The 26,751-nt window shown below is 37.3% G+C and overlaps 1 protein-coding gene across 5 annotated transcripts in view; it reads right to left on the reverse strand.

Annotated features, from left to right (window-relative positions):
• The window catches only part of LOC105225149 (DNA N6-methyl adenine demethylase), a 296,191-nt gene that overhangs the window by 209,157 nt on the left and 60,283 nt on the right, over nt 1-26,751 (reverse strand). For all 5 annotated transcript variants that reach the window (XM_049458579.1, XM_049458578.1, XM_049458577.1 and 2 more), the window contains one exon: nt 13,062-13,157. In XM_049458579.1, the coding sequence (XP_049314536.1) occupies nt 13,062-13,157 (96 nt within the window). The remainder of the gene's footprint in view (nt 1-13,061; nt 13,158-26,751) is intronic.

The following is a 26,751-nucleotide window of genomic DNA, read 5'->3' on the forward strand; positions in this document are numbered from 1 at the left end:
TTTGTATGTACGTGTGTAGGCATAGGTTGGACGGCGCAGGCCTTGGCACTGAACTTGAGCGCGCGCAAATGATTGCTGCTAACGACAGCGGCACAAGCAAAAGTAACGGTATATGAGGGCTTTCGAAATAACACTGAATGAGCAACAAGTTGCGCGTATGCTTACGTGTTGTTGTTGCGCCTCAGGGCATTGCGGTGCACGTTGTAACTGCTGTGTTGCTGTCTGGCGCGCGCTAGACAGCCAGTCAGCCGAACGAGCGCCTAAATGTTGCGCGCGGTGCGGCTTTTGGTAGGTGACGCTTGAGATTTGGGCACGCGCTTTAGCTGTAAAGCATTGTTTGGAGTTTTTTGTTGTTGTTGTTTTTGTTATAGTTGTTGTTTTTGTTTATAAGGTACACAAGTCGATTTTGCTTTCAATGCATAAGTTACTGCCTTTTTATTGCGCACTCGCATGCACACACACACACTTACACAATGTATTCACAAACCCCAAATCGGCTTGACCCAGATAGTCCAGGCAAGGCAACTGCCAGCCGGCTGCTCAGCAACGCCGCCGGTGCTATAAGCCATTGTGATGACAGCTTGGTGAAACAAAATCAAAACCAAAGCCAAAATATAAAAACAAAAACAAAAACAACGACCATAATAACTGAGGTGAGTTGTTAAGCGCTCCAGAAAAAAGTTTGCGCAGACAACGGCACTTCAGCGCCACAACAGCGATCGGCGCCGGGCATTTCAATGTGGCATTATGTAAGCTAGACGGACCCCAAGCGCCGCAATGCCAGCTGTGCCACAGAGGCGTTGGCTGTCGTTTCACATTTTGGTCGTTTTGCGCTGTCCGTGATTGTTGGCTGGCTAACTGTCTGCCCGGTTGCCGGATCTGGCTGGGTCTGGCATTTTGTGGACATTTGTGGGTATAACGTGACCGAATCACTCATGCCAATTGCGGCGGCAAGCCAAACGTTGTGTGACTCGGCGTGGCCGGTGATTTGCTAAAGTGCCAACAACAGCAACAAAATGTCGGTATGAACGAACGAACGAATGGGTGGACGGACGCGCGCATGCACGTATGAATGAACGAATGCGCTGACAGCAAACTGCGTTGCGCATTGAGATCACAGCAACGCCACATGCCAACGCCGGCAACATACACAGGCGCACATAAATGACGCGTGCGTCTGGCATGGTGGCAAGCACCAGGCGTACGACCGACATGGTGTGCTGGCAGCCACAACGAGACGAGCCTCCAAAAGCTGAACGTACGAATGAAATGCGGTTGAACCGTGCCATTGAAGCGCGCGTTGTTGTCGCTTTGCAGCAGTGAACCACGCGCCGCGCAATAGAAGGGGCAGGTGTCAGTTGCATGACTGCCAGGGACAGACACAGCGCACCGCTAGTGTGGTATCTGTTGCTGTCAAGACGCTGACAGTGAGGCGCGCACGCACATGCACTACTCGCCACACACACACAAACAAACATAAAAAATCATTGTGTTGTAGCACATTATTGTTTTTGTTATTGGTGCTATGGTGCTATTAACGCACACGTAATGGCATGCGCCAAGGCCAAAAAGTCTCAATTATGCCGCTTAGCAACGCGCGCCTCTGGGTGACGCATGTCGCGGTGGCGCGGCGCGCCGTTTGTTTTGATTGCCGCATTTTGTTGTCGTTGTACGCAAAGACTGCGTCATAGACGTTAAGACAGGCGCCGCGCTGGCTGTCATGCAAACAAATTGACTATTTGAACGCACGCGCTCGTCTAGCTGCAGGCACCTCATAAGTGTAAGCGTAAAAGTGTGTGCGCGCCCGGCATGACGTAAACCGTCAAGTGACTTCACGGCCACAAAGAAGTGCGCGCAGCACCATGCACGACAAAAACAAATGCGGTGAAAAAGAGTAGCAAAAGAGTAAAAAACAGCAGCAGCAAATCGTAAAAGCTGATATGTCAAGCGGTTTAGCTTTGTTGCCACCACGCGCCTCGCGGTGTTTATACAACAACAACAATAAAAACAACAACGTGTAATGGCAGTTCTTCAACATTGTATAGCTGGTGTGGTTGCTGGCGACAACTGCAGTGTGACCAGTGCAGTGGACACGCACATAAACGCATGCCGGCAACCAATGTGCAACATCGGCGCAGGCATATTGAGTGGTGGCACGGTGATTTCGATTTTTTTCCGGCTGCCACTTAGTAGCCATTTGTTGGTCGATTGCCGTGTGCCGTTAATTGGTTGTGCGTTGCGTTGTAGCTGTGAGGAAATTGTAAACCTTGTGTAATCGCTTTGCGACGGTGTAGACTGCTTGACGCGTAGTTGGCGAATGATTGCATTAGGGGTGCTCAGTTTTCATGTTTTTTTTTGTTATTTTAATTTCCAATTTCGTTGGTTACATAAGTTTTTAAAGTATTGATAAAAAATGAAATTGAGAGTACTAGGGTGGTACATCTTCTATTAAAATTTAAAAAAAAATTGTTTTTGTATTTTTTTAATTTGACAAAAATTCTGTTTTATTAAAGAATTAGGGTCTTAATAAAATTGAAGAATGAATGCATTAGGGGTGTTCTTTTTTTATTTTTTTTTATTTAGAATTTTGTTACTAATAGCATTTTTTAAAATATTGATAAAAAATGAAATGGAGAGTATTAGGGTGGTACTTATTCTATTAAAAATGTTAAGATAAACACACTTTTTGTTTTTCTACTTTTTAACTTTACAAAAAAAATTCCTACTTATTGGGGAATTAGGGTCGTAAAATAGTTGTAGAATAAATGCATTAGGAATGTTCGGTTTTTTCTGTTTTTTGTTGTTTCAATTTACAATTTCGTTAGTTACAGAATTTTTTAAGGTATTGATAAAATATAAAAATTGGAGTATTAGGGTGGTACTTATTCCAATAAGAATTTAAAGATAAATAAAATTGTTGTTTTTTTCATTTTAACTTGACAAAAATTCCTTCCTTTTTAGTGTTGTAATATTTCCTTTTCTTTTAAATCTTAGTGTATTCCAAATTTTATTCATTTATTTGTTATCTCCACATAATCCCATTTCATAATAGAGCATTATGGCCGTTATATGTACATATATCTTATTATAAATCTCGTTATATTCGAAATTTTTGCTGTTCTGTTTGCTAAATGAAAAAAAAATATAAAATTCATATTTTTCCAGGATCGATAGATAAATATAGGTATGTTCTATTTTGAATGGTGGATATGATAAAAATGTAAAAAAAGTTACATTTTTTACATTAAGATAGACATTTGCAGACAAATAAAAATCCAATATTGCTCAACAAATCGTTTTTTTAAATTGAATTAAATATTTAGAACAACCCTAATATATCAACAAATTATAATGGCAATAAAATATTTACATTCAAACTCCCTCGTAAAAAATATAAATGAAATATTGCTAATATTAAATGATAGTAAAAAATAGAACCAACCTAATGTAAAAGAAATATTCAGAAAAATGCATTCATAAATGCTTGCATTTAAAAGCACACTCGTCGATAAGTATAAATAAAACATTGCCTAAAAAAAAGCATTTTAAATGAAAAATAAAATTAGAACCACCATAATTATATAGTTATATAAAATATTGCCACTTAGTTATATAAAGATTTCCATTTGGGGATAAGTAAAAGTTAAATATTGCTAAAAAAAATTAATTTAATTTAATAGAAATATTAAAACCGCCCTAATGTGTAAAAAAAATCCTTTTTATTTATATACTATTTAAATTAATAAGTACTCGTTGATAAATTTTCATTAAATTTTGCTCAAAAAAAAGTGTTTTTAATAGAAATAAAAAAAATAGAACCACCCTAATGTATGGAAAAAATATTGGCATCTGTTTACATTTCAATTAATACTAGTAAATATCAAATACTCGTAAAATAAAAAAATAATATATATTAATTTTATAACCACCCTAATGTTTTGAAAAAAAAAATATTAATATCTATTTATATTTAGATGCGTATTCGCAGATAAATATAAACACACTCGCAGCTTGTTAAATATGTTACGCTCTACAGCTGGCTGCGTGTGACACCTTACGAATGTCTTTCAGCGGCCACAACTGACAGACTGACTGACATGTACGTGAAGCTTTGTGGTCAATTAGAAATCCATCGACAGCGATTAGTCACGCGCAATCAGTCACTTAACCAATCGCTGAAGCGCATAGAGGCTTAAGCCAGTTAGACACGACAGTTTTATTAGATTTTTTCTCAAACAACTTTCGATATTAAGCGATGTTGACATGAGTGTGGCGTGCGTGTGGCGAGCAGCAGGTGGTTTTAGCGGCAATTATTTAAGAAGTTGTTTATAATGTGATAATACTTGATTTTATGCGGGGATTTGTGTGGAAATTTGTAAAGAGAATTTTATGATTTAATAAAATTTTTATTTTTTTTTTACCAACCTAGACAATAAATATTGGGGTTTTGAGGTCTAAAGCAATTATTTAATTGAAATATTTTCTATTAACCGATGTGTTTATGATTTTGTGCACGGCTTGGTCAATAATCAATAGAATTTATACGGTTAGTACAGTCTTCTAGTTGATTTTATGAGCTACTAATAAGTCAACGCGCCTAAATGTATGCTAAATTTTCAAAATTGTTGAAAATATCCACAAAAAATCAAGTATTCTCTCAAAAAGTCTATAAACCTGTCATCTAGTATGGAACCAATACTCAAAAAATGTTCCAGCTCTCTATTGAATATTCACTATGAACTTTACTCCATCAGCGTGCAGCAAGTTGGCAGCACAAAACTCACTGCAACCATTATTTGTAAGCCAATAAAGTAGCAACACTTTGATGACACGCCGATAGAGCGAATGGCTGTAACTACATAACATACTACAACAACAAAAACAATTTGCAAACTGTAGTTTCCAAGTGCAACATTGCCAAACTCCATCGGCTGCCACACAACCAACGCGCGTATGTACATATGTACGTATGTATGTGTGTTGCAAATGGAATATGAAAATTTCGCGTACGCGAATGCTGTTGCACCTAATTTTTTTAGCTTTTTGTTTTCTCGCGCCGGTTAGACCAACAATCGATAAGCAAACACGTAGTGAGGATGCACAGCAGTTGGACAACCGTGCATTGCAATGCGCTGTGGCATGCTGCCTGGCACGCGCTTACAGACCAGCGCTGAAAACTGGAGCAAAGTGTCTGTGTTTTTTGCCGAAAAAAATAACATTGAGGTTATGTGCGCGTGCAACCTAAGTTTACAATCCGGCAATTGATCCTTTGCTGACGCTTTGTTGTTGTTTTTGTCTACAACACGACTCCACTATGTGGGCGCAGTGCAACGCAGTGGCAAAAGTGTGCCAGTGCACCAGTCAACCAGCATGACACATATAGTACAGCTAGTCGGTCGTTCGGCTGGTTGCATGCCACATTGTCCTAGTACGCTGACTTGGTGGCTGCAAAAAGCTTGGTGCATTTGCTAGTTTTATTGAAATTTCATTTCATTTTCACTCGTACAACAAACAACGGCGTTCCATATTACCAGTTGAAGCTGTGACTGGAAACGCTAAAAAGTCAGTGGTGAACTTGAAATGCAGCCAAAATTGTAACCTTATCTTATTGTCAACTCGGTTTGGTTCACATGCACACATACAAAGACATTTAAAAAACTTCGCAGTTATTGGATTTGTCTGTTTGCTGCTGGGTGCTGTCTTCATGCCACACTAGAAACTTTCGCTTTGCGCTCGCTGTGGCATTCGCAGTCATAAAACCACTGCAGACACGTACTCTGCGCGCATAAAAGTATGCAACAAACTGAAGAAGGGTGCCGCCGTGTCAAGGTGGCAAGTAAAAAAATAACAAAATGTTAGCTTCAGCTGCACCGAAAACCTGATACTCTTCACAGGTGCATTTCTTTTCGCATAAGATTTCTGCGGAGCATATTTTGTACTTGTGAAGGGTATAATGGATAAAAATTGTTCGTGAATATATATTGCATAGGGTCTCCGACCTTTCCTTCTGTGTTTTACAAGCTACGTGGCAAACGCAATACTCCCTTCTCAGAGAATAAATATAAAAAAAGGATAAACAAAATGTTTTTAAAACCAAAATACACCTTTCAATCAAACGATTGGTGAATTGGCTAAAAGTAAACAAGGGAAAAGGACTTGATTAAATCTAAACCAGAAGGTCATTGATCTCATAAAATGTAAACAAAGCGATCATTGACACTATAAAATATAAACAAAAGGGCTCTTGCCTTTAAAGTAAATAAAGGTTGTTGGCTTAACTAAATGTAAACAAAGGTTGCGGACTTAGCTAAATGTAAACAAAATGATCATTGACCTCATAATGTAAAGGGTCATAGTAAACAAAAAGAGTAATTGACCCCGGAAGTAGAAAAAAGTTGTTAGCTAAATCAAAACAGAAGATTTATTGACCTCATTAAGCAAACAAAAGGGCCATTGACACCTGAAAATTTAAACCAAAAGGATCATTGGCCTAAACAAATGCAAAGAGAGTTTGTTGACTTAACTAAGTTCAACGAACGGGTTATTTACCCGATAAAATGTAAAAAAGGGCCATTAGCCTTATAATTATAGAGGTAATTGACTCCTTAAAAATTAAACCAAGGGGGTCATTGGCACCATAATATGTAAACAAAAGGTTCTTGCCTTTGCTTATTGAAAAAAGGTTGTTGACTTTACTAAGTTAAACAAAATGGTAATTCAATAGATAAACAAAAGATCCACTGACCTCAAAAGGATATTGACCCCTTAAAAATGAGACAAAGAAGCTGGAAACTATTTTTTTTTCTTCAAAAATATTATTAAAAGTTATTTTAACCCGCCAAACTTCTTCTTTTGACACTACTTTAAAAGACATCAAACAATCAAAAATTAATTTTTCTTTTCAAAAATGATTATTTATTTTCAAAAATGGCTTTTTCTCCTCAAAAATTAGTTTCTCTCTTCAAAAATATTGTTTTCTTTTCAAAATTGTTTTTTCCAGGAAAGGTCAGAAGTCAAAATCAATTCAATTAGTCTTCAGAAAAAGGTCAAACAAATTCAATACAACTTGGTTAAGAAGGGTAACTTAACGACTATTTACAATCGCCCTTCCAGCTGATGCAGTAAGCTGAAAGTAACAACTGCTGCTTCACAGACGAAACTTACGTAAAAGACTAAAGTTATTTCTACACAAAAGACACAGCGTGAAATCAGGGTCATTGAGCAACAGTTGAGCAATCATAACCCAAGTTCACCGTACGGCTGGTGCGACAATCAAAGAAAACGCAAAGTAGCGAAACATAACTGCGCACTTACATATCAAAAGCGACCCAAATCCAAATAAGATTTGCCCTTGAAACTAATAAAACCAGACGACGATAAAAACATTTCCGTGTTCGACTTGGGTCAAAGTCAGCCAACGAAGAGTGTCAAAGCCATATAATAGACAAAGAAGACGGAAGGAGGGGTAATGCGGCAAAGAAAAAATGTTCTACACATCTTTACAACGAACGACGCGCTCCACGTCTGGCCACTACCGGCAGACATCAACAGCATTTGCACAATAGCAACAAGCCCGACCCGGCCATGCCACAGACACCGGCAGCAGACGCAACCGGCTTGCCAATGGTTCATATTACAGCCACAAAGTGAATACATCACGTGCGGAATTGTAGCAATGCTTTGCCAGCACCCGACTAACACTGTTGGGAATACCCACGCGCTATCTACCAAGGAGACTACGCGCAGCACAAAAGTCGTCAGCAACCGGCAACCCGTAGCTGGCAGCCGGCAGCCGGCAAAACATGCAGAGCAACAGAGCATTGCCAAGCTGCGACCATAATAAAAGCGACCGTCAACCGTCAGCCAAGAGGGTTGTTGGCTTCCGCAAAGACGGTTTGTCGTATGCCGCTTGCTGAACGAATGAACATTTCGCTCCAACGAACGAATAGTCAAACAAAACCATTCACCAGACAGCTGGCAGCAACCGGCAGCCAACAAAGCAGTTAAAATGTATGTGAGGAAACTAAGAAGCAGCTATCTTCTGTGTCTACGTTGCCAAGTAGCCCCTCTAGTCAGTCGAGTCGGTCGTACGGTATATGTAGCATGCAGTGTCAATGACAAGTGCGGCGGCGGCGGCGATGACTACAACGTGCGCAGAGCCGGCGTTGACAATGGCGCTGTGGCAACGTAGTACGAGTAAGCATGTGGCATGTGGCGCGCACAAGTGACCCTTGAGGCAACCGCTTACGGTTTGTTAGCGACCGTAGTGCTCATATTAATCGACATGAAGCTGCTTACACGTCAAAGCGAAGCGCTTGGGTTCTTGTGTGCTTCACGGCAAATGCGGCAAATGCTCAGGTTGCTGGTTGGTGCTTGGGGAACCCTCAAAGAGCTGCGTGAGCGCACATTTGCCTTTGCCTTCGCCTGTCTTTGCTTCCGTCAGTGCCGCCGCCGGGTCTACATTTGGGCTACTTGCTACTTTACTTTTATTATTTTTCTTTTTTTTGTTGTTGTGGTTGTACCCAATTTTATCGTCTGCGAAATCAACACAAACCGTTTTCAGTGGCATTGACAATGTCGCCGGCACTATTGGCGTGCTCGTGCTGTTCAGCGTCCACGTGATGCGTGTGATACGCTTTGTCTGCCGCTCTATTGCCTTCGCTGGCGGTGTGAACGTGCGTGTCAGCGCCATAGTACAAGCTATGACTTGGCTGTTGTCTGTCCGCAAAAGGGATTTGTGCGTTTCTTTATGGGGGAACAGCCAATCAAAGCGGCCAAGGTACGAGTATAATTGAGTGGATGTGTGGAAGTGGTAAGTGAAAACTGTTGTCGTGCAGTTAAATGGTGGAACACCTAGTGCCCAGACAAATCGTCTGCTGCTGGTCTGCAGCGCCTTCCCTTTATGTACAATGGTTGGTATAGCCTTTGAAGACTGGCATTAGCCTTAGTGGCCGTTAAGATATGGAGTAAAAACGGCAATGCGCAAAATACGCGACCAGCAAGTGAAGTGGCGGAGTTTGAGTGTTCCGCCACAAGCACGGCTCAAGTGCGATGACAAATACGGTAGTCTGTCCACCTACCTGTTGTAATCTGGAGATACAGTGTGTCACTTTGGTGGACAAAATTTGATTAATTTTTTTTTATGGAAAATTAATATAGCAATAAAGACATGCAGAGAAAAATTTTGGGCAAAAGTGTCGATTGTAGTATTTGTAAGAGATTAAAATTATCGATAAAAAATAAATTGTCGATAACATTTTCGATATTTTGTGGAAAATATCCATATTATTAATAATGCAGAGAAGGTTGATCGGAAAAAATATCGGTTATAGCATTTTTAGGAAATTAAAATTATCGATAAAAAAATCGATTACATGCTAGATGTTTTGCTTAAATTAGTATTGAACATAGCATTCTTAATAGTTGAAAACTGCCAATAAACAAAAGGTTATCGATAACATCATATAAATTTATCGATACATATTTATATATTTAGAACCGATTGTAATTCTTGATGATTAAGATATGCAACGAGAAGAGACAACTATCGATAATACGATATTTCATATATACATATGTTTGCTCGTTTCGATAAAATTATGCATATTATTTAGATCTGAAAAATTAACAATAAATTATCGATAACATTATGCACATTAACCGATTATTTTATATATTTTTAAACTGAATCTGATTCGTAAAGAAAACGATGTCTAACAAGAAGATGAAAACAGAAAAATATCGATAGCATTTCATATATTTTTCGATATTTCGTACAAAATGTTCGTTGCTTTCGACAAAACTACCCATATCCCTACTAAGAGTTTAAAACTACATTAAATTATCGATGACATCTTATAAGTTTACCAATTTTTGACATAATTTAGACAAAAATTTATATGTGAAGAGAAAAGCTCCCAATAGGAAGACACAACTAGCAAACCTATCGACAATACGATATGTTTGTTTTTTTCGATGAAAATATTTCATTAGGTTGTTTAAAATGTTATCGATACTATAGAAAACTATCGAAAAACAATGAATTAGCGATAACATCATGCTATTTCATCGAATTTGAACTTATTATATTGTTTCAAATAGTATCGTGATTATTATAATAATTATAGACATTATATAAATTATCCATAAACAATAAACTAACGATAACATCATGTACATTTATCGATTTTACACTTTCGAGGTTATGACTAACTAATAAGTGGGATTATTATGTTCTTTCTGAAACTACAGAGAGTATGTATATACTATAAAACTATCAAAAAACAAAAAAATTTCACTCGAAAAATATCGATAAACAATAAATTATCGATAAATCATGCATATTTATCGATTTTACACTCTTGCGGTTATGAATAACTGTAAAGTGTGCCTATTATTATTTCAAAAACTGTTAACTTCTACTGAAATTTTGAAAAAAAATCGAACCATATTTTTATGGCAAACCTTTTATAGGGAAAGCACCAAAATTTATTCGCCGTAAAACCCAAACAAAAACACCGTAAAAGCGACAACCCACCACCACCAAGGAGGTATATTTGCACTTTCCGCCTTTGAATATGGTAACGCTGGGAGCAACGTACACCGCATTGAGACATCAACCGGCAGCAAACGAGCACGCGCTTCGCAAGCTCCGAACCAGATGCGGACCATACACAACACAAGGCAATGGAAAGCTGGGCCAAAGACAGCATGCACGTACATGCAACGCACCAGCACACTCGTGTAGCGGTATGTAAGCGGAGTAAGTGGAGCAAGTGAATGTGGCCAGACCGGCACATAACTGGGTGAATGGGCGACCAGGGTAATGGGCATTAAATGGCGATGTCGAGTGCGATGGCTATGGCAACCAGCAGCTACAACGCCGTCAAATGTGCCACACAAAAACAAATTGTAAGCGTCATGTGGCGGCATTTCTTTGACACAAAGAAAACGCGCACACACGGCATTGAGTGTGGGAATGAATGAATGAAAGATTGCAACGCTTGTGTATGGTGGACTTGCCGCAGTGCTGATGACGATGATAGCTTAAACGACGCGCTAACGCAGGCAACGCGCACACCTAAGTGGAAATAAAAAAGGAATAAAAAATAGCGACGAAAAAAGCGTTGTTGCTTAGCGCTCGCACAAGTCAAGTGCAATGGTGACGCATTGCCAACTGTCGTCGGACTGGCGTCTGCCTTGCATTTGCGCACATGTTACTCATACCTGCCGCGCGGTCCGTAACATTGCGTGCGCACACACATGTCGTTGCGTCGCAGATCGCTTGGACGATTGGTGGGTTCACTGATTGTTTTGTCGCTACACTCGTTGCTGTTGTTACGCTTTTTCTTCGCTTTTTCGTGTAAAATGTCGCAGCGCGCCAGCGACATTGCAGATTTAATGCCGCGACGTTAAACCCCAAAGGCGTTAGCGCGGAAAGATTGCGACGCGGCGCCATGTACAGAGATTACGGTAAGTTGGCATGAGGCGCGTATGTGAGGCGAACGGTGGAACATGAGGCGCGCATGTGTATTTGTACAAGTTCGTGTAAATAAAAACGTGTGAGCTTCTGCATGTGGGATATAAAATGAAAACGCAAGCAATTTGTATGAGTGTTAGGTGGATATATGTACACACTTGCCACAAGCGAGTGCCAAGCCAAGTGCAGCAGGTGAGGGAGGTGCGCGCATACGAGTACGCATAAGGCACACGCACACGCAGACAAATATATGCTTTGTCATTTCGATGCCTGGCATTGGTTGGAGCTGCCTGCCGGCAAGTTACCTACCTCCACATAAAGGTATGTGTGTATGTACGTATGCGAGTGCAACAAACATCAAATTGTTTTGTTATGCTGTCGTCTATACGCTCGCTCGGCTTTTGTTGATGAATTGCCAGCTATGCGCTTGGGAGCAGACGCGCGCCAGACGCCTTGCCAGACAGACAAATCGAAATGGTAGGTGAACTTTTCTTGTCAACGCACTGAAAATTGTCATTGTCGTTGTTGTTTTTGTTGCTGTTATTGTCATAGTTGTAGTCGGAGGTGTAGCATAAAAGTTTATTGTCTTCGCCGTTGTGGCAGCAATGTCTGCTGTGCGTTTGACGTGGTTGCCTTGACATTGTCATCGCCACCAGCGGAGCAGCGTTGCCACATGCATACATATTTGTGTATATATATGTACATTGACTGCTTAAAGCATGCCACCCGGACGTCTATGCATAGCAATGGAAGTGGCAGCTGGCAACCGCAACTTGAAGTTGCTGCTGTCATTTTAGCCATGCGGTAGCTAGGCATTTGATACACGATATCATTAAACGTGTGTAAATATATGCATATACCTATATATATGTATATAATATAGGTACATATATACATATATATAATATTATATATAACTATCTTGTGTGCGCACTTTTTTGTTTGCCATAACAATGCTTTTGGCATTTCATTATCGTCTTGCCACACAAGTCAAGAGCAGGCAATGTCATCATTAGTCGCCGTAAACAGTCATACATGGCAGCAGCAGCAGTTTCCGCGTCATGTGGCCAGCAGTTGTTGCGGATACAGCAGACAGAAATCTAGAATATCGCAATCTTGTAGTGTTTATGCAAGGTTAGGTTGGACTTCTGCTCCATTGCTTCACTTTCTCTCAAGCGAAGGTGCTGTTCTTAAACATGATGAGCAGATTCATTGTAAGAAATTATTTGATGACCTCTGTGCAAGGGCTTATGTTGTTTACAAACCCGCTTGTTCAATAGGAAGTTGATTTTCAACCCATCAGGAAGTTGAGTATTGACCTACCCGAAAGTTCTTATATTGTCTAATAGGAGCTTACTCCTAAGAAATTTTCTTAGCAAGCTCAATAGGTGCTGACACCTAACAAGTGAGCGGAAGAGTTTTACTTCGTGACATGATAGACAGGACCTGCTCTCCTTTTGCCTTCAACACCATGATAACTTTTTTATATAAACTCTTGAAATATTAATAGAAACCTTATAAATAAATAGTTTGTGCTTAAAATATATGTAAATGATATTGAGAACTAAAAATCGTCACTTACCCCAGTTGTTGGTGTTCCATTGCCCGTTGTGTTACGCGCTTTACCGCGTCCACGTTTCTCCGCACGAATCGGTTGACCATCGGCACCGTAGATAATCTAGAAATAAAAAATAAATAAATACATTAAAACAAATTCATGATTGTAAGAGGCAAAAATTATACATCAATAGACAGTTGAACTTCAATAGCTCGAAGTTTGTTTGGGGATTATGCTGTTTCGAGTTAGGGAAATTCAGCTGTATATACAATAATTACTAATTGCAGTTTTATCAAAAACACAAGCCTACGAGTGCTACAAAGACTTCAAAGACGGTTGAGAGATCTTTGAGGACGTGCGACGACCTTCGACCGCTCCAACAGCTGAAAAAATTAAAAGTGAGGAAATGGTGGGAAAACGGCAGACAGGTATTAGAGGGATGGCAAGAAATATCGACAATTTATACAATACTTTTTGCAATACTTTGATTATTTATAGAATCATATACATATATATAAACTACAAACAACTGTAATTTATCAACTTTCTCAAAAACTGAACTCAACAATATACATCAGTTTTACCGGTGCGTGTCCCAGCTTCTAGAAACTGCGTATTCACCACAAGAGTATATGCAACCGTTCTCAAATACATCTTTTGTTCTCATCACACTGAGTTGAAAATATAATCTCACCATTAAATTACAAAAATGAAGAAGCACTTGGTTTAGATATTTGCTATTCAACTCTTTATAGCACGAGTTGAAATTTGCACCCTGTAATTATCACAGATACAAACCGTGAAATATCCGCAGACGGAAATCAACTTTTATACCACTTAGCGTAGACACATTCCTATACTAGTTTCTGTTTTTACTTGCAAGGTGGAAATTTTTGCTGCATTCATTCTCCGACTGTTCCTAGTTGGGAGCGCAAAAAGCATTTGATTTTAAAATACATATGAAATGAAATTCTTTTTGATCAGAGCATTTATGGCGAAACATGGGTATGACGATATTAAATTAAACTTTCAGTTTATAGAAAATAAGCATTTTTAGCAAGTTTCTGTAGAATACTTCAAATGTAATTTGCCAGTTTAAAACTTGCAACATTTGTTGCAAGCACTAACAGGGGAAATGACAGACAGATATGTATATGGGCATCAAACTAATCTTTTCTTTTTGATGTATATATGTACATAGAAAATTTTTCTATCTGAATTATATTACATTATTAGAAATGGTCATACCGTGAACTAATATGTTGCGAGCAACATGTTGCTAGATAATACATAAGTAATTTGCTTTTGAATGAAAATGTGATATGGAAAGGATTAAAACAATAATAATATATTTAGGGACAATTTGGAGATAAAAACAACAAAAGTGCTAGCTTTTGCTGGAACAATGAAAAAGTTTTCAATTCAAGTACGTGATTTTGATTGGTCAGTTTATATGGCAGCTATATGTTATAGTGCTCCGATCTGAATATTTTTTTGGGAGATTATAACCATGTATTGGATAATAAACTACGCAGAATTTTGTGAAGATATTTTGCCAAATAAAAAAGTTTCTCATCTAAGGGCTTGATTTTGATTGTTAAGTTTGTATGACAGCTGTTCACTACAGTGATCCGATTTGAATAATATGTTCAGATATTATAGCGTTGCCTTCGAGAGTATTCTTTGTAAAATTTCTTGAAAATAACGCTTCAAATAAAAAAAATCAAAATCTTGATGTTGATCGTTCAGTTTGTATAGCAGCTATAGGTTACAGTGGTCCGATATAGGCGCTTCTGACAAATGAGCAGTTTCTTGAGGAGAAAAGGGCGTGTGCAAAGTTTCAAGTCGATATCTCTAATAATGAGAGACGGACTCCGCTCGTCACTCTGATCATTTATATGTATGTACATATTCTATAGGGTCTCTGACGTTTTAAATGTACCTTGATCCGGGTATACAAAATTATAGAGATTAACTTTAATTCGAATTGAAATCGAAAATATATATGTATATATAAATGCCTGAATTTATTACATCTTTCACATGAAATAGCACTTAATACTTTTTCTTTCTTTTACCTACATTTTTTACACACACACTTGGCATATAAGTACATATAATAAATATATGTGTATGTATATGACTATACTCTTGTATATACATATGTATCATCACAGAAATGCATTTCTTGAATCACATTTGCACCATATGTGCGCACGCATTGCCCTTAACATGGAAACGGACTCCGATTGCCGTTACAGCCGAACGAACGAGCGTTGCGCCTGTCAAGACGTACGTTGCATGTAAAAATAGCCGACGCCAACGCCAATGCCGCCATCCGTCAACCTTTGGCCGCCAACTACCGCTAACCGCATCGCATGTGCGAGCACAGCCCCCAAAGTCAAAGTATGGCGATTGCTTTCTACAAATAATTAGCCGACAGTTAAGCGCGTCGCAGCTTCGCAGGAGTGCCACAAGAATGTGCAACACCAGCCGTCAACGGCATAAGCAGCCACATAAAAATAGGCATAAAGACAGCTGAAGGCGCTACTGCATCGGAAGCAATGGCTTGGTGGCTGGTTTGGGTGCAGAGGGAGGTGTATGCCCGGCTGGTTGGTATGATGGGAATGCAGCGCCGCGGCGCGGCCACCACTTTGAATGTCAACATTTTTGTTGGAAGGCAAGGAGGAGTGAGAAGCAAGGAGAGTGAAAGCGCGTACTGACACTGACAGTTATACATATGTACATTTATACTATATATGTACATATACGCGGTTGTGCCACAAATGCAATGAGATTGCGCCACAAACGCTATGTGGCACCCACTACAGCAGCCAACGCCAACAAACGCCGCACACATGCGCGCAGCTGTTCGTTTCGCAGTTGTTATTGTTGTTGTTGCAGCTTTGTTAATGGCGCTGCTGTTGCGGGCTATACATAGACCCGTTCGGTGTGGCAGCAATTAAAAGCGACACGAAATGCATGCAGCCGCCGGCAAGACGTTGCTGTGCGCCCGAGCACTGTGCAACAGTGCAACAGGACTGGCCTGGAGTGGTGTGGAGTGGAGATATTGGTTGGCACGCGTGCGCACATATGCCGCGGCGCGCCACTGGCACAGCAACACATCCCCGACAGACCGTGTTGCATGCACCGGATGAAAATATAATTCACTTAATGCGCCATTTGTTATTGTTTTGTTGCTGTTGTTGTTGTCGTGGTTGTTGGCACCGCTTTGAGTAATCGCTTGGCGGCAGTTGCATGAATGCGCGCTTGTATGAGTGTGTTGCAAGTGTAGTTGTGGCGGCATGTTTACCGTTAAAGAGGAGTAAAAGTGGAAAATCATGTCAGGAAAAAGTAGAAAAAAATACCTTATGTTAAATGAAAACAGATTTTTAGCAGCAGAAAGAAATACGCGGCGCATTGAGTCCGCAGTTTGGGCGAGTTGTTGCTAAGAGTATTTCAAGAATTCTTACTTTTTGGTGGCACGTACATATGTAACGAAATATGTGTAAGCAATTATGTGGACTCTGAAGGTAAAATATATGTATGTATGTGTAGTTTATATGTATGTATGTATATCATATAGGTACTTATGTATATATTGGTCTTTATATACTTATATACATACATATATTCAAGACAACTCAAATCAGCAGCTCGAAATATGAAGAAAACTATTTCATATGCACACATATACAAATAAATACGTTTATATATTCATACATCTGCCTTGCCACATCATGCTGTTGACTTTCGGAAGCAATTATTTTAATGTCACAGCCCCCCAATGGCGTGTGGAGGATTTGTTTGTCAGCCAACACATGCGCCCACATATTTTTAAGCATCAATATAAACATACGTACATACATATATTATTAACATAACTACATACATTATACATATAGAAATTCATACACAAAATTCTTGTAATACCTTTGAAAACCAACGCATTTGTTGTTGCAACGTCAAAATGGCTGCTTAGCGCTGCATACGCGCTGCAGTTGTCATCTTTTTCTCAGCGTTTCTGTGCATTTAGTGAGTTTTGAAACTTGAACTCGCTTAACAAAAAGCGTTTTAATGTATTTTTGAACTGCACTATTTTTAGTTACCCCCAATGAATAGCAAAAGGGCACTTTAGTACAAAACCAAATGCTGGTTGCAAGCAAGGTAAGCTGGCTGAACTCATACTTCGAATTGGAGAAGAATATTGCACACATATTTATATACAATTAATTCTTTCGGCTTAGGCATGTCAGCATTTCAATGTGTTAGTTTTTCTAGTTGATATTTTCATGAGACTTTTTTTTTATTTATAAGTGGAAGGGCGGAACTTTGTCGAACTCTAAATCCCTTTACATGGATATAGTACTTCAACGTACTTAGTTAGACTCATGCAACCTGGAGTGTGGGGATATAAGTGTCACTTGTGTTTTTGTGTGTGTATTTGTGGACATATGCTGTAAGTGTAGACGACGCTGCGTCTGCGCACATTGTCTGTTGTTTTCTTTTAATTGCTTGGAGTGCGAGTACAGTTGGGCACAAAAGCTTGCTTTGCTTATATTAGTCTTAAATATATGATTGTTTTTCAAGTGTTACTATGGAAGAAGAAAAAACTAAAAATATACATATACATACATATGTAAGTGAACATGAAAGCTGTTCAGTGAATGAGTAGTACAATGGCATTTGCTTTTCAATTAACAATTTTTGAAATTTATATTTTTTTTGTTAAAGAGCATGGCTTCTGATAAAAATGAATGAAAATGTATATTTTTGCGAGTCCATGTCATATCAGCTGGCAACATAAGTGGTTCTAAACCAAAAAAAAAAAAAATTATGAAAATCAGAAAAACTGAAACAAAAACAAACATGTTTTGTCGATATTTCGAAATGATCAGCTGATAATATTTATAGAAACCATTAAACACAACTGGAAAGTTAAAGCAAAAATAAACCAATGTTTATTTTAACTCGATAAATTTAATCGATATTTTTTCGATAATTTCTTATTCTTATATTTTACTCCATTCTTCATTTCTAAAGAAGAAAGTAGTATTTTTTAACATACTTCGTTAATTTTTTTTGCCAAAATTTTATCGATATTTTTTATTTTTATCGATAATTTATTATTTTTCATTTGTATAGAAAAAATAAAGTAATTTTTAATTTTTTAAAAGCGATATATTTTTATCTATAATTTTTTATTCTTACATTATATTCCATTTTTCTTTCCAACGCAAAATGTGGTAATTTTTAATTTAATTCGATACTTTTTTCGGCAAAATTTGTTCGATATTTTTTATTTTTATCGAAAATTTATTATTATTAGTTTGTATAGAAAAAATAAAGCGATTTTTAATAGCGATATTTTTATCGATAATTTATTGTTTTTCATTTTTATAGAAAAAAACGATTTTTTAATAGCGATATATTTTTATCGATAATTACTTATTCATATTTTTATTCCATTAATCATTTCTAACGTAAAAAGTAGTAATTTTTAATTTAATTCCATACTTTTCTCGGCAAAACTTTATCGCTATTTTTTATTTTTATCGATAGTTTATTACTATTAATTTGTATAGAAAAAATAAAGCGATTTTTTAATAGCGAATTTTTTATTCTTACATTGTACCTCATTCTTCATTTGTAATGCAAAAAGTAGTATTTTTGAACTTAATTCGATAATTTTTATCGGTAAAAATTTATCGATATTTTTTTTTATCAGTTTTTTATTTTTTGTGTTGTGGCAACCTCATACTTTTTAAATAACGTTTTAAGTCAAGTAATTGTTTTTCGAGAGTTATTGACTAATTGACTAACCGATCATAAGATTTATTTTTTTTTGAGACAAATTCAATTTCAACACAGGTGACAACTTTGAGAGATACATTTTCGCAATACAATTTAATTAAATGTGATTTTATTATATTACATTTCATTATTATTCAAATCAAAATTTTTTAAAAATAATTTTAACAAATAAATTTTATAAGTGTGGCAACCTCATATTTTTAAATTATGTTTTTAGTCAAATTAATGGATTTCGAGAGTTTTAGACTAACAAATCATAAAATTTATGTTTGAGACTTTTTTATTACTTTTTTTTCCAAACAGGTGGCAGCTTTGACAAATAAAATTTTTGCTATAAAACTTGTGTTGCAATTTTTTTATTTTATTATTATCAAAAATATAAATTTTTTGCTTTGTTTTAAAATAATTTTTACAAATAAAGTTTATAAGTGTGGCAATCTTTTGCTTTTTAAGTTAAGTTTTAAGTGGAGTACTTGGTTTTCAAGAGTTATAGACTAACAGGCCATAATATTAATTTTTTTGAGACACTTTTATTCATTTTTTTTTAAACAGGTGGCAGCTTTGAGAAATAAAATTTTTGCAATAAAACTTATTTAATTGCGATTTTTTGTTTTTTATTTTATTATTATACAAAATTTCATTTTTTTTTTTGTGAGATATTTATTTTGAATTTTACAAAACGCTATTTTACTTGCAACACGTTGACAAAGGAACTTTCGTTTTTCATGCAATTAATAGTTTTCTAAGAAATTTGTATTTTTTTGCAGAACATACTTCCGGCTGTCAGTAGAATACGAATAAAATGCATAAATTCATTAACTATCATTAAGTGGAAGCGAAGAATGTCACCAATTTTTTTGCGTGACAACAAATTACAACAAACATAGCATTTAGTAATTTGCCAAACAATTATTATATATTTATGTATGTGTACCTCACACACAAAAACACGCAATACGTATACGAAAACTTCGCTGAAAAAGTACGAGCGGCAGTGAAAGAGACAGGCAGAGCAAGACCGAGGGGCAGATAGATGCAAATGAGGCCTAATAAACGGTGGCGGTTATGAAAAGCACCTGTCCACTTAAGTAGATAACCTAAAAACAGCCGCAACAAGGCTTGAATACACATATACATACATACAAAATAGCAACAACAATAACAATACAACCGTGCAGGCGCTACATTCTTCACGGCCAAACAGCAGAAAGGCCAATTCATCAAATTAAATGCCACAGGTTGTTAGCCAGCTTGTTTGTAGAAAATTATTATCATTTGTTGTTGTTGTTGTTGGGACATTTTTGCGGTTACAAAGCTTTTTTTAATACTAGTAGGACACAAGCATACTAGTTTGTACAAAGCACTTGCCATAAACACACCAACAGTTGAGTACAAATTACACGGCAACAACAAAAAGTAGAAACAACGGCAGCAAAAATAAAAACAACAACAACAACAGAAACAATAATATCTAGGGTCTTTACGCCGAAACCAGGCAGCGAGCAGACATTGCATGTCTAATAAGAACTGTTACAAGCGCACGCACGAACACACATAAATACACGGACACACACGCACACACCTTCAGCTTGCTAAATACCCAAAAGGGACAAGCCGACAGTTTCAACGGCTGACAAAACTTGTTGCTCACTCAACTGGTTTGCTTGTAGGCGCTTTTGGCCTATAAACCGAAATGAAAGCAACAACAGCAACAGCAACAGCAATGGCAAAAACAATGCGCCACATATTGGGGCTTTGGCGCAGAGGCAACAGTTAGAGATAACGACTTGGTAAACCGCAAAAAACGCAACCTTAACCCACAACGCAACACAACGTAAACAGAAGTAAACACACGCACACAAACACGGATAAACACACACATGCACACGAATGGGCATAGCAATACAAGTACACCGGCAAATTGGTAGGCTTCTGAGACGAGCCTTCTGCTGGCACGAAGATGAATTTCGTTGTGCGGCTAACGTAAAGCAACAACAATAACAGCAACAACAAAAATAACACCAACAACAATAACAACTTAAAGTGAGTAACCAAAAAAAGTTGATGATCCATAATGACGCTGGCTGTGTTAAGCTGATGACGACAATGATGATGATGATGTTTATGATGGCGAGCTTCTCAATGGCAACGGCTGCGGTGTTGTTGGCGGTCGTTGTCAGCCGCTTTCGAAGACGAAACCTGACCTATGTCAATGGAAATTTCGGTGCCTAACGCCTACCATAAGCAAAAAATAACAACAAAAACGAAAGCAATAACAACATACATTATAAACAAGCCAAAGGCGCCGACTATAATGTGGATTGGTGTATGTTGCGCCAAAAATACATATGAATGAGAGCCTAGAAGTTAACGACCGCAGCCGGCGAAGGCGAAATGAGCGCACAGCGAAGGGTCCAGTTACGCATGCAAAGCCCTTAGCAGTGATGCTTCTTTGTGGGTAAATGAAAGCATGTGTGCGTATAAAATTTCGTCAGACACAAAGTGTAGGCAATAAAAAGTTTATGTGAGTTTATACAGACATATTTATATGTATGTGTGTATAGGACATGTGTATTTGTTTGGATTTTAGGGAAGCTTTGATGAATGATTGAACATAATGGAACACATATTTATGCATATGTAAAGCTATGTAAGTTTATACGTAAGTATGTAGCAAATTTTTAACTTAGTAGCTGGGAGCTTATAAAATTTTGCCAAGGACTTAGAGAAAATCTTTACATAGTAAACATTTTGGTGTTAGACAAGTCTACGATTTTGAAAAAAAAAAAATATTTTTCGTTTGTAACACCCAGAAGGAAACGTTGGAGACCCTATACAATATTTATATCAATAAAAAAAAAATATAAATGATGTACTGAGTCGACTAGCCATGCCTGTCTGGGCGCTTGTCCATCTGTATATACGGGATATGGTCCACTAAATTTTGAGATATCCAAATGAAATTTTGCACATGTCTTTCTCTCCTCAAGAAGCTGCTCATTTGTCGAAACCGCCAAAATCGGACCACTATAGCATATAGCTGCCATACAAACTGACCGCTCAAAAACGAGTTCTTGTAAGGAAAACTGTTTTATTTGGCAAGATGTCTTTACGAAAATTTAGCAAAATTATTGTCTTGAGCAACGCTATAACCTACAAACAAATTGTTCAGATTGGATCACTATAGCATATAGCTGCCATACAAACTGACTGATCAAACACAAGTCCTTATATGGAAAACTTTTTCATTTTACGAGATTTGCTTCATAAAATTCAGCATAGATTATTATTCAAGATAGCTCTACAGTATTTGAAGAAATTTTTCTGATCGAACTACTATAATAAAATTAATATGAATATATTTTTATACCCTCTTTTGCTGCAATAAGTGCACCAGCGAAAGATATTATAGTTTCGGTGTCACCGAAGTTTAACTATTTTTTGTTTTTGTCAATGACATCACAACAAAAACGGAACATAATTTTACCTTTGCAATATTTTAGATTTTTCATAAATAGGTCCATGTTTTTATACTCTTGCAACCTGTTGCTGCAGTGTATAATAGTCCCGTTTGTTAATAATTTCTTTCTTTTAAATCGATTTTGAAAACAAAAGTTAGTATTTGAAAATATATAAATATACATATACAACCAGTAATTATTTCAAAGCCGATTTATGTGGATATTAAACCGAAACAGGAACAAACCGCTGCTGGCGCTGAGGTGTCAGGTTTTTAGGCAGCTTGCCAAGTCGGTTATACAAGACAGCTTATAATTGTACATATGTACATATATATGTAAACATGCATTTATATTATATATCTATATGTATATGTTTACATATGTACTTTCGCAGATAATTCTTCATTTCACTTTCATTCTCTTATTGCTTCAATTTTTTCAGTTTCTGCTTTCTTATGCTAGACTTGCTTCTGGTTATTCGCTTGCCTTCAGTTTCTTATAACTTTTTGTTGCTTTATGAGTCATTTAGTGGCAGGAAGGAATACTATTATTTTGTAAAATTGAAGGAATTTTGTTAATTTGACATTTTCGACGCTTCTTGATCCGTATATTATCTGCTCAAAAGCTGTTTTTCGATGATCTAACCATTTAGTCAATTTTTGGGATGCCTTCAGCTCCTTCAGCGGATTTCGTTTTATCTCTACGATCGACTGAAAACGGATTCCACGTAGCGGTAATTTTAGTTTGGGGAAAAAGAAAAAATCATACGGGGCCAAATCTGGTAAATAATAAATGCAATTTATTGCGTTTTTGGCTTTAAATTTGGTCACAATCGTACTTTTTTTGGGGGGAAAAAATAAGCTTTATCGGGGCGAGTCGCCTTTCATACCCAAAATATCCACCAATACCATTCAAGCGGACGCGTGACTGATTTCGAGCTCTTTTGCCATCTCTCTAAAACTTGACTGACACCTTTCAATCACCACATCCTTCATTTTTTTAATATTTTCATCAGATGAAGAGTCGGTCGACTAGAACAAGGCAACGATCTCTCAATCGTCTTTGAAGGCTTTGTACCACTCGTATAGATGCATACAAGCACAAAGGTTTTTAAAGATACTCTCTCTGAAGATCGAAATGTTTCATGTCTAAATATTTTCACTCGCATATCATTCTAGTACTGAGGCTAGGAAACAAAATACCCCTTTTGCAGTTGACGTCTTCATTAAGAAGCCCTGGGAACTATAGATATTGGAAGTATGCAATACTAAAAAAGATACCATCTCTCTAATGCTGACTCCCATAGTGATAGCTACAGTACGAGAAGCTGCACGGTTTGGCTAGAACCGGAGCCTCTTATGATTAATATGAATACATAATATAAAAACCAAAAAGCTATAGATAACTGACCTAATGGGGAAGAGGAAAACCTCGAAGACCTGAAAATTTAATATTTAATCCAAAATTTTTTATTCAAAAATTCGCAACCGTGTACTAAACTCACTGAATAGCTAAAATTTATACAGAAGTTGTTCCATTTCAAACCCAAATTTAAACCCAGTTTTAGACCTTCATTTTTTCAGCTGTATCTTTAACCACCTTACCCTTCATTTGCCTGAAAAATTAACCCCATTTTCGGGCAAATTCAGCACAACATCTTCATACTTGTATCTATTAAAGATATATATGTATGTACATAGTACCTTTAAGATTAATATTGTATTATGTATCGATTGAGCGTCCTAGCAACCCAAAACAATTAACGTAATGAAGCAGCAAATAATGCTGAGCAGTCATTACCATAAATGCTAAAAATAATTAAAATGTAATATTTCCAGTAATATTGCAACAAAATCAACCACCGCTGCGCCCGTCATATCCACCAAAATAAGCAGAAAACAACTCTTTCAAAATTTCCCTCACAATTTCAGCTGCATCAGTGCAATTAGTAGCAGAGAAATCAAATAATTGAAAAGAAAACCCTGCTCATTTTTCCCCTTATGTGTGTGTGTGTGTTTATGCTGTGTTTTTTTACAATTACAATTGCAAGTGTGCACATGAATAGCCAAGTGGGTGTCCTTGACCTCGATTTGTGGCACGTACATTATAAGCCACCCACACAAGCATCGCGTGTAGGTTGCTCGCTTGCTGCGCGCTGCCGGTTGGGTTGGAGGGCTGGTGGGCTGCTGGCTGGCTGGCTGGCTGGCCTACTTGGTTGCTTGCCTGCCTGCCTGGTTGGTTGGTTGTCAGTCGCTGAGGGGCGCTTACCGGACTGTTTGTTTGTTGACTGTTTGAGCATTTCCAAATGAATGATTTGCACACATTTTCGAGTGCCGCCGAAAACACAAGTAACGCACTGCTGCTTAACTAGTCACTAACGAGCGCAAATTGCAAAAGAGTTTAAGGCAAAAAAAAGTGTTACCCCTGCTAATTTTTATTTTGTCTTATTCTTTACATGCCGTGTTGTTGTCTCTACATGCTGTGTTGTTGCTGTGTTTTGATATTTTTTGCGCGTCAACGGTGTGGCATCAATGAAAAGCGGATTAAACCGCTGGCTGGCGCTTTACGACTGACATTTCGGCACAATTAAACCCGAGTGCAGGGAAAGTGTTTACATCAAATTAAATACGGGGTGGCTTCGAATGACATTTTAACTGTCACACGCATTATTTTATCATTTAGTGCGCGTTGCAACTTGTGGCAAATACAATGTAAAATCGCATTTTAAAAGGAAGTGAGGTTAGGATCGCGTTTTCTTAATGATTTTCAGGAAATGTTTTTGTAATATAAGAAAATTTGTAATTTTTTGAAACTTTGAGAATATTTTATACATATATTTAATTATAACCTAAAAAATTTCGATAGAACTTTTTTCAAAAACATCGAAAATATTAGCGACCTCATTGCAGCTTATTAACAGACCTAAAATTAAAAATTTTAAATTCAGTTTTTGAACTAACGGTCTGAGACTTTGCACATATCTTTTTCTCTTGAAGAAGCTGCTTATTTGTCAAAACTGACTATATAGGATCACTATAGTATATGGCTGTCATATAAACTGACCGATCCAAATTAAGTCTTTGTATGGAAAACTTCTTTATTTGGTGAGATATTTTCACAAAATTTGTCAAATGTTTCTATCTAAGACAATGCTACAATCACCGAAGAATTTGTACTGATCGGATCAATATAGCATATGGCTGTCATACAAACTGACCGGTCCAAACCAAGTCTTTGTATGGAAAACTTTTTTGTTTAACAAGATATCTTCCCGAAATTTTGCAGAGAATATTATCCAAGGCATCGGTATAATCTCCAAAGAAATTGTCCAAATCGGATTATTATAGCATAAAGCTGTCATACAAACTGACCGATCCAAACTAAGTCCTTGTATGGAAAAGTTTTTTTTTAAGACAATTAAAGAAACTGATCTTATACTGTCATACAAACTAATCGATCCAAACCAAGTACTTGTATGGATATTATCTAAGACAATGCCATAATATTTTAAGAAATTTTTCTGATCGGATCAATATAGCATATAGCTGTCATAAAAACTGACCGGTCCCAACCAAGTCTTTGTATGGAAAAGTTTTTTGTTTAACAAGATATCTCTACAAAATTTGGTATGAATTATTATCTAAGACAATGCTATAATAACTGTAAAAATTTTTCAAATCGGACCACTATAGCATATAGCTGCCATACAAAGTGGCCGACCAAACTACAGTTCTTGTATGAAAAACTTTTTTGTTTGACAAGATATCTTCATGAAATTTGGCCCAGAATATTATCCAAGGCATCGATGTCATCTCCAAAGAAATTGTTTAGATCGGATCACTATAGCATATAGCTGCCATACAAACTGTCCCATCAAAATCAATATAAAGTTGCTTTACAGCCTTTCATAATATAAGAAATGCACTTGCCAATGATTTTGTAACTTTTTATCAGCTTTCAATAGTTTTACTAACAATTTTTTAATAAAAAAAATCCATTTTCAGACCGCTTAACCCAAATTACCCACCTTAAATATGTGCGTTTACTAGAAAAATTCCACTTCAAGGTTAGCATAGATTAAAATTATGTTGAATTAAGCGTAAAAAGCTTGGGGTGCACTTGCTAAACGCATTGCATGCACTTGCAACATAAGGGGAAACTGTTCGTTTTTGTTTGTGTTGCAAGTGTCTGCAGTCGTGTGGGTTGCTTAAGCAATTCAAGCGTTAATTTGCCTTACTGGTGGTACCCTCGAACTGCACACACACACTCTGCTACGCAGCCACAATTTCTGAACATTTAAGAGATTATGCATACGTGCTTGCACCCAAAATAAATCGTTTAATGCGTAGCCCTCATTAACTGCAACACACATACCGTCCGTATGCCATAATTTTCCAGTAGCGAAGTGTCTCAAACTTTTATGCGCGTACTTTTGTTGA

The sequence above is a fragment of the Bactrocera dorsalis genome, chromosome 5 (assembly GCF_023373825.1).
Source record: "Bactrocera dorsalis isolate Fly_Bdor chromosome 5, ASM2337382v1, whole genome shotgun sequence".
Lineage (NCBI taxonomy): Eukaryota > Metazoa > Arthropoda > Insecta > Diptera > Tephritidae > Bactrocera > Bactrocera dorsalis.